The following is a 9,331-nucleotide window of genomic DNA, read 5'->3' on the forward strand; positions in this document are numbered from 1 at the left end:
CAGAACCTTTAGATTCCTTATTCTCTCTTCAGAAACCCTGGTGGCATAGTGGCTAAGTGCTACGAATGCTAACCAAGAGGTCTGCAGTTCAAATCCACCAGGCACTCCTTGGAAACTCTATGGGGCAGTTCTACTCTGTTCTGTAGGGTCGCTATGAGTCAGAATCGACTCAATGGTGGTGAGTTTGGTTTGGTTTTTGGTTTTATTCTGTCTTCTAGCTTTCTATTCCAATTCATGTCACATGAAAATCTGATTGACTCACTTTCTACACCTTCATTCATACAATTAATTTTTTATATGTTGACTGGGGCTCAACAGTTTGGTGTCAGTTTTGATGTGTTCACTATGAATACATGCTTTAACTCCACACTACTAGTCATACGATTATTCAGCCCATATTTTCCTATTGGCTTCCATCCAAATAATCTATGTTTATGGTACTGCCTAAGTAATATTTCCCAAAAAAGAGAATGATTTTAGAGTGATGTGACTACTTCTTGGGGCGAACCCCTGCCAGATAATAGTGATGATTGCCTGTATCAGTCAAGTACTGGCTAGGAAACCACCCCATGCCAAATGGTCTAATAGAAGAAATTTAACAGAGAACTAGCTAGGAAGATGATGAAATGTTGAATAGCCAAAATGCGGATCACCAGGCAGCCCAGAAATTAGTGACAACAGGAAGCCGAGGAGGTGGTGGTACCAGAGCTGGGCTACTCAGTGAGTGCTGGAACTATGGAAGAGCCCCAGCTCCTGCTGGAGTTCAAAGCTGAAGCAGGAGGATGGGAAAGACTCTGAATTCTCCTTTCTTCTTAATCCCGCATCTCCCAGAAGTATCTCTCACTAGCTGAATCTAGCCGAAAGTCACTTGGCAAGGAAGCCCAGGAAGTGTAGTTTGCAGGGAAAGGCGGGAGAACAAATCTGAGAACAGACAGGTGGATGACTGGCACATTACCTCTTCCCCCATTGCATATTCACAAACCATCTGTTTTATAATCTCTTCTAGAAATTAGCCAGATATTGAAATAAACTCCTTGCTCTGAAGTTTCCAGAATCTATCATGTTTAAGAGCAAGGACTCTGATCTGGACAGCTTGAGCCAAGCCCTAGTTTCTGCACATGCTAGTAATGTGATTTGAGCAAGCTATCCAACCTGTCTATGACTCAGTTCTGTCAAATGTAAAACAATGGTAAAAATAGCACCTACTTCCTAGAGGTGTGGTGAGGATTAAATAAGACAATATATGTGAGGCACCTAAATAGTGCCTCTTGTTAGGTGCCGTCCAGTTGGTTCCAACTCATAGTGACCCCATGCACAACAGAATGAAACACTGCCTGATCTTACACCATCCTCACAATCATTGCTATGTTTGAGCCCATCGTTGCAGCCACTGTGTCAATCCATCTTATTGAGGGGCTTCCTCCTTTTTGTTGATCTTCTACTTTACCAGGCATGACGTCCTTCTCCAGGGACTGATCCCTCCTGATAACATGTCCAAAGTATGTGAGACGTTGTCTTGCGATCTTTGCTTCTAAGGAGCACTCTGGTTGCACTTCTTCCAAGACAGATTTGTTCATTCTTCTGGCAGTCCATGGTGGAGGGGCGAGGGACAGAGGAAGTAATTTTTTTACTCTCTTGGCCAAGTCTTTGGATGAGCATAGGTGTCTGATTTTTAGGAGCTCCCAGTGATCTAGTTTTACTTCTGGTGTTTGTGCATTGTCAGTAATGTTTTGTACACTGTTTATGCTATGTATTAGGGCTCCTAGCATTGCCCATATTTTTTCTTCCATAATCTTTATCGTTTTAGATTTTATATTTAGGTCTTCAATCCATTTTGAGTTAATTTTTGTGCATGGTGTGAGATTTGGGTCTTGTTTCATTTTTTTGCAGATGGATATCCAGTTATGCCAGCACCATTTGTTAAAGAGACTGTCTTTTCCCCATTTAACTGCATTTGGGCCTTTGTCAAATATCAGCCGCTCATATGTGGATAGATTTATGTCTGGATTCTCAATTCTGTTCCATTGGTCTATGTATCTGTTGTTGTACCAGTACCTGACTTTACTCTTAAACATCAACCCTCAGTGTCTAGCACAGTGCCTTGCACTTGGAAGGCACAATAATAAATATTTATGGATAAAAGTTTGTTCCAACCTGGGGCCACTCCTTCCTGATGATGGTGATTGCACCCAACAGCACAGCTCTTTATTTTATGTTTTGTAAATTTCAGTTTATTCAGCTACTTTTCACTCTTCAACTCTGGTTCTGGGTATCTCATTCCTCTTTGGATACCCATTCTTCCTGGAAACCACATATTTGAGAGGATTCCAGGAGTAAATACTTGTAAAATGCTTAGACCTGTTACCCACATAAATTATAAATAGCTCCTGTAAACTATAATAATGATAATAACTGCTAGCAGGTATGGAGCGCTTCCTATATGACAGGCATTGTGCTTAGTGCCCAACTTGCATTATCTTTCTAAATGTTCACAACAACCTAAAGAGGTCGTTGCACTATCATCAGCCCCATTTCACAACTGAGAAGCACAGAGAGGTTAATTTTCTCCAGGTCACACAGCCAGCAAGTAGCATTTATGTTTATTTACCTTTTCTTGAGTTCTTACAGTGTCCCAGCAGGCGAGAAGCCCTGAGGGTACAAAGGTAAACCTTCTAGGCTCCAGTTTACCCGAAGTTTCAGTTTCCAAAGAGTAGGGCGGGGTGAGGAATGACGAGTAAACAAATAGTTATGATACTGCGTGGTAATTGCGATAATAGAGGCTCACTTACAAAAAGTGCTACAGGACCTCAGACACTGGGGCAAGGCAAGTACAGAGAGCTTAGGGAGTCAAAGGAAGGAGTCCCTCATGACAATTGCGGAATGAGCAGTCGTCCCTTTGACAAAGTGTGACGAACGTCCCGTAACCACAAGCGTGTAACACGGAATGGACGAAAGCGCGTTACACTTTTAACCCGGAAAAGCCAGGTTAAAAGTGGAGGCAGGTGAAGGGCCCGTCTGACAAGTCAGGGCAGACCGGAAAGGGGTTAAGGCGAGCAGGTGGGCGGGGCCCGCGCGTTGATTGGCAGGGGTGGGGCCAGGCTCGTCGCCCGCCCCCTCCGTCCACCCCGGCTCCTCCAACCCGGCGGCCCGTGGGGGTGCCGCCTGGGTAAGGACCTGAGCGCTGGGCCCAGCCGCCTCCCCCCTCCCCCGCTCCGTGCGCGCTCCAAGGGCTGGACGAGCTGGAGAAGTTGTGCAGCGCCTGAGCGGGTCCTGGGGGCTGACAGTCGGCAAAGTTTGGCCCGAAGAAGTAGTGACCTCAAGCCCCGGCAGGTGGCGGCCAGGCCTGGGCAGGAGCGCTCGCGGCCTGCGGGTGGGCTGCAGGCGAGGGCGCGCCCCAGCTCCCCGCCCTGGGCCGAGTCTCGAGTCGGCGGCTTCGGGAGGCGGCCCCCGGAGAGAGCGCGGCGGCGGCGGCGGCGGCGGGGGAAAACAACTCTGAAGTTGGAGAGAGGCACCGCCCCTGCTCCCGGGCCGCCGCTGCCCGCCCCTAGCCCTGGCATCCAGAGCACGGGTCGAGGAGCCCAGGCCATGGGGCCCCCTCGGGGAAGCGGCACCAGGTGGTCTGGACGCCCGGAGCGGCGCCGCCTCCCCATCGGCTAGACGACAGAAGCTCCAGGACACTTCCTGCACCTTCAGACTGCCCAAGATGCTGCCGGCCAGCCTCCTCTTCCTCCTTCTGGGTGAGAAACCGAAACCAGACTACCCACTCCCCCAGGGCTGTCACTTGGCCCAGCTGCTCCAATTCTCTTCCTCCTATGCGACCCCTTACCTCACCCTGCCTGCCCGTGTTCCACTGTCCTGTCACCGCACCCAGCGGTGCGGGTCCCAACTCCCGGGAAGTCCTCAGCAGCTCCACTCAGCCCTCATCCTCTCCCCGGCTTCACTAGACCTCTGCACCCACCCTACAGGCTGTGGTGCCGGTCCTCCCCTCGAGGTCAAACTCTACAGCCTCCCCCTGCCACACCACCCCCACTCATAAGCTACCCGGAAGTCCCAGATGGCTTCCTTTGGTTCTAAAGCTGCTCAGGTAAAGAAAATTCCGAAGGGTGACTCACTCTCTTGCCCTCTCTCTCTTCCTCTAGGGGGCGCTCTGGCACATCCAGACCGGATCATTTCCCCAAATCCCGGTGAGTGAAGGGAGCCCTTGTGGCCTCGCGGGCTTTACGATGGTAAGGGGGACCCAAGAGAAGGTCTCCTCCCTGAATTCCTCTGGTACCTGCCATAGTCCTGGAATAGAGATCATCCATCTTTATTTTACAGATGGAGAAGCTGAGGCCCAGCATGGTCATCACCCGGTAGTTGCTATGTGCTATGTTTTGTTTTTTCCAAATATCCATATTTGATCTCCCTAGCTGGAATGTAGTCTTCCTCAGGTTAGAGGCAGTATGGCCAGCTCCTCCTGGCCCAGTGGCTGGCACAAAGCAGCTCTAGTATTAAGGTAAAGCCATGGAGAGAGTGTGAGGAAGGCACTGTGACCCTAAGATGTATGTGGGGGGAGTACCCCTTCTCCTTTGTGAAGAGCCCAGGCCTTTGGGGACCTCAATCCTGGAGAGGGATGGGATGCTAAGGGACTCTTGATCACTGTCCTACCCTCCTCTCTGCAGCTTGTAAGGAGCCCCCAGCGGTGCTGTTGGAAGCACAGGGCACTTTACAGAGGCCCCTGGGCCGGGAGAGCCGCAGCTTCCCTGCCAACTGCACCTGGCTCATCCTGGGCAGCAAGGAGCAGACTGTAACTGTCAGGTGAGAAGCAGGGCAAGACCCAGTTCCTCTCCTATGTCCCTCGCCCCTCCACCATGGGAACGTCTCCAGGGAGCACTTCTCCATGGAATTTCCATCCCTTTCTCCAGGGGAAGAGTAGAATTTTATTTGGCCTGGCTTCCCCAGAAACCCTGGTGGCATAGTGGTTAAGTGCTATGGCTGCTAACCAAAAGGTCGGCAGTTGGAATCCACCAGGCACTCCCTGGAAACCCTATGGGACAATTCTACTGGAATCGACTGGACGGCAATGGGTGGGTTTTGTTTTGTTTTTTTTAAGGCTTCCCCAAAAGTCTGACATGTTCTGGGCTAGACGTGGTGAATTGGAGTTGGGCTGGCGCAGCCCTGGGGTATCTAGCTTGGGTTCTGTCATCTCCGAAGAACAAGGGTCACTCTAGAGATGGTCACCGGGCTTAGATATGACTGCTTTGAGGGGTCCTTCAATCTATTGCCCATCTCCTGCTTTAATCAGCTCATAACCTTCCTCAACCACCCCAGGTTTGTTTTAACATTCCAAATCTCCCCAGGCTCCGGATATGGGGTTTGGGCCCGTGTTAAGTACCTGGCTACTTGCCTCACACAGTTCACTTCCCATGAAGTTAACTCAGAAAGGTGTAGGCCAGGGAGAGGGCAATCTGTTGAGAGACTGTTGGGGTAGAGGGATCGTAATGCGTTGGGGATCTAAGGCTTCACCCCCTGGCACAGGGAGGAAATGGTGAGTTGTGTTCGCTGAACTGTATATGGTCGTTGCCAATTACTGCTGGTGCCATACTTGGGTGACAGTGTTTCAACAACTAGAAAGCAATAAGTCTTCTCTTAGCTCAGTCCTTGAACCCAAGTTATTTTTATGGGGGGTTCTAGGATGTACTGCATGGTTTCATGGTATCACTGGCCTCTGTTAGGACTACCCCCATTGACTACAAAGGAATTCTGGTTAACCGAGTTTTCATGTTTATTTGGATTGTGCAGAAGCAGGTGTTTGTGCTTGTTAGGATAGCAGGGATCCGGTGTACTGGGGAAGAAAGAAGGCAGCAACAGTCAAGAGCCTCTCATGTCCTGTCTCTTCACCCCTGTAGGTTCCAGAAGCTGCACCTGGCCTGTGGCTCAGAGCACCTAATCCTGCACTCTCCTCTCCAGCCACTCATCTCCCTATGCCAGGCACCTGCCGGCCCCCTGCAGCTGCCTGGGGGCAACGTCACTATCACCTACACCTATGTTGGGGGCAGAGCACCCATGGGCCAGGGCTTCTTGCTCTCCTACAGCCAAGGTGGGTTGGACAGCAGTGTCTGTGAGACCATTAGAACAGGCAGTGGAAGCCCCAGCTGGACAGTGGTGTCCTCAGGGCCATTAGGGCCAGCAGTGGGAGTCCCAGGGCAGAGGGGAAAATCCTACAGCCTCCAGTGCTTCACAGTCGCTCTCCACGGTGCCTCTCTGCAGACTGGCTGATGTGCCTGCAGGAAGAGTTCCAGTGCCTGAACCACCGCTGTGTGCCCTGGGCCCAGCGCTGCAATGGCGTCGATGCCTGTGGGGATGGCTCTGATGAGGCCGGCTGCAGCTCACACCCCTTCCTTGGCCCGACCCTAGCTCCTGTCCCTGCCCCACCCTGCAATCGCACCTTGGAGGACTTCTATGGGGTCTTCTCCTCCCCCGGATACTCACATCTAGCATCAGGCTCCCACCCCCAGTCCTGCCTCTGGCTGCTGGACCCCCACGATGGCCGGCGGCTGGCGGTGCACTTCACAGCCCTGGATCTGGGCTACGGGGATGCAGTACATGTGTATGATGGCACCGGACCCCCTGAAACTACCCGGCTGCTGCGCAGCCTCACCTACTTCAGCAATGGCAAGGCTGTCACTGTGGAGACGCTCTCTGGCCAGGCTGTCGTGGCCTACCACACAGTTGCTTGGAGCAGTGGTCGGGGCTTCAACGCCACCTACCACGTGCGGGGCTACTGCTTGCCTTGGGATCGGCCCTGTGGCTCGGGTTCCAGCCTAGGGGCTGGTGAGGGCCTAGGTGAGCGCTGCTATAGTGAGGCACAGCGTTGCGATGGCTCTTGGGACTGTGCCGATGGCACAGACGAGGAGAACTGCCCTGGCTGCCCACCTGGACACTTCCCCTGTGGGCCTACTGGCACTCCTGGTGCCACAGCCTGCTACCTGCCTGCTGACCGCTGCAACTACCAGACCTTCTGTGCAGACGGAGCAGATGAGAAACGCTGTCGGCACTGCCAGCCTGGCAACTTCCGATGCCGGGACGAGAAGTGCGTGTATGAAACGTGGGTGTGCGATGGGCAGCCAGACTGTGCCGACGGCAGCGATGAGTGGGATTGCTCCTATGCCCTGCCCCGCAAAGTCATCACAGCTGCGGTCATTGGCAGCCTAGTGTGTGGTCTGCTGCTGGTCATTGCCCTGGGCTGTACCTGCAAGCTGTACGCCATACGCACCCAGGAGTACAGGTCAGTGAAGTAGTACTGCTGACTTCTGGTAGGAGGACTGGCTGTCAAGGAGCAGGGACTGAGGATGAGACAGGGGAAGTGCGGCCACAGGAGAACTGTGAGGGGCCCCACCTTGAGGATAGGCTCTGGGTGACCAACTTGTGGTTTGGGTCCTGGAGTTGTCCACCCTAGGGATAGGCCTGCTCAGCTGAGGGAGGGACAGGCCTGGATCCTGAAAGCCATCTCAAGGAAGAAGGGACCTCCTCAGGTGATTTTGGGAAAGCCATGGCATAGTTCCAGTTGTCTTGACCTGAGTGTGGAGAGAAGAGGCCTGTCCAGGGTGGGTGGCTGCCCTGACTAGATACAACCAGTGACTGAACAGCACTTGCTCCTTTCAGCATCTTTGCTCCTCTCTCCCGGGTGGAGGCCGAGATCGTGCAACAGCAGGCACCTCCCTCCTATGGGCAGCTCATCGCCCAGGGTGCCATCCCACCTGTAGAGGACTTCCCTGTAGAGAACCCGATTGACGTAAGTCACCCTTCAACCCTAGCATCTCCTGGTCCCAACCCCCGCCGTGGGCCTGCCACTGCACCCTGCTTCTTTCAGGCTTCTGGCCCTCCCTGCCTCCCTCCAACTCCAATGTCTGCTTCTTCTCTTTGTAGAACTCGGTGCTGGGCAACCTACGTTCTCTGCTCCAGATCTTGCGCCAGGATATGACTCCAGGGGGTACCTCAGGTGCCCGCCGCCACCAGCGGGGCCGCTCAGTGCGCCGCCTAGTACGCCGTCTCCGCCGCTGGGGCCTGCTTCCTCGAACCAACCCCCCAGCCCGGGCCCCCGAGACCAGATCCCAGGTCACACCTTCCGCTTCTCCCCTCGAGGCCCTAGATGGCAGCACAGGTCCAGCCTGTGAGGGTGGGGCAGTAGGTGGGCAGGATGGGGATCAGGCCCCTCCACTGCCTGTCAAGGCACCCCTCCCATCTGCTGGCACATCCCCTGCCCACTCTGAGGCCCCAGGGCCACTGGCCTCACCGCCCCTCGAGCCATCACTGCTGTCTGGAATGGTGCAGGTCCTGCGGGGCCGCCTCCTGCCCAGCCTGCATACCCCGGGAGCAGCCCGGGCCCTGCCTGGACCTCACACGGTCCTGTCCCCAGAGGACGAGGATGATGTGTTGCTTCTGCCACTGGCAGAGCCGGAGGTCTGGGTGGTCGAGGCGGAGGATGAGCCACTGCTTACCTGAGGGGTCCTGGCTTCCCAGGGGGTTCTAGTCCCTGTGGCAACAGCTTCCACTCCACCCCTTCCCTCCCTGTCCCACAGTCCGAGGGCACTTGTGGGCCTCCCATTGTCCCTGTGTAGCTGCTGTAAAGTTAGGTGTCCCTCCGGCGGGGAGAAGGCTCACACAGAGCCCTTCTGCACACAGCCAGGACCACGCTCTCCCCGCCACCACCCTTTCCCCACGCTGCCACCATTCGGGTAGCTGTTTTTTAAAAGCAAAGTGCTTAAAGGGGCATAGGCCTGGACACTCCATCCTTGCCAAAGCCTTACCCAAAAGTGACCTTATGCACCAGGATGCCAATTGGCTGGAGATGTTCCAGCCCCCAAGGGCAGAATTTAGGCAGGGTTTGAGGTCTTGTCAACTATAATCCCTCCTGCAGGGCCTGGCTCATAGAAAGAGCTCAACAAATGCAGCTTGTCCCATAGTTGGGTCATTCCCCAGGAAGCCAAGGTGAAAATAAAGGAACCATAAATTTAAAAATTTTTGCAAATTAGCTGTGAACCCAAGCCTCTGTACCCACTTCAGCTTAAACTCACCTCACCTTACTCCATAGAGGCCTCACTCTTCCCTCCACCTTCTGCCCTTCTTCTCATCCAGGGGCGAATTATCCAATAGGCAGGGTAAGCACAGTGCGTATCTTGCTTACCAGATCATTAGAGTTGTGGTGAAACCCAGGTGAAATTGTTCACTACAGATTAGTAAGTAGGCACAAGTAAGCCCAGGCTTACCTTGCTGAGTCTTCCACCCCGTCAGGGATTGTAAGTTTGAAAAGAGAATTTGATTGTGTAGGAAGGTGCTGTGGGGTTGGGGG

General features: G+C 53.5%; 1 protein-coding gene across 2 annotated transcripts; it reads left to right on the forward strand.

The window, feature by feature from the left end:
• The first annotated feature begins 3,506 nt into the window (after positions 1-3,506).
• LRP10 (LDL receptor related protein 10) lies at positions 3,507-9,013 on the forward strand. 2 transcript variants are annotated; one of them, XM_003420936.4, is made up of 7 exons: positions 3,507-3,737; positions 4,140-4,184; positions 4,662-4,797; positions 5,889-6,079; positions 6,250-7,267; positions 7,645-7,774; positions 7,909-9,013. In XM_003420936.4, the coding sequence occupies exons 1-7, from the start codon at positions 3,704-3,706 to the stop codon at positions 8,482-8,484; spliced, it is 2,130 nt and encodes a 709-aa protein (XP_003420984.2). In that variant the 5' UTR covers positions 3,507-3,703; the 3' UTR covers positions 8,485-9,013. The 2 variants fall into 2 exon arrangements, with proteins under 2 accessions (XP_003420984.2, XP_064148349.1); XM_064292279.1 differs by lacking the exons at positions 3,507-3,737; positions 4,140-4,184; positions 4,662-4,797 and adding an exon at positions 4,807-5,066.
• The last annotated feature ends 318 nt before the right edge of the window (positions 9,014-9,331 follow it).

This window comes from Loxodonta africana, chromosome 10, assembly GCF_030014295.1.
Source record: "Loxodonta africana isolate mLoxAfr1 chromosome 10, mLoxAfr1.hap2, whole genome shotgun sequence".
In the NCBI taxonomy this organism is placed as follows: domain Eukaryota; kingdom Metazoa; phylum Chordata; class Mammalia; order Proboscidea; family Elephantidae; genus Loxodonta; species Loxodonta africana.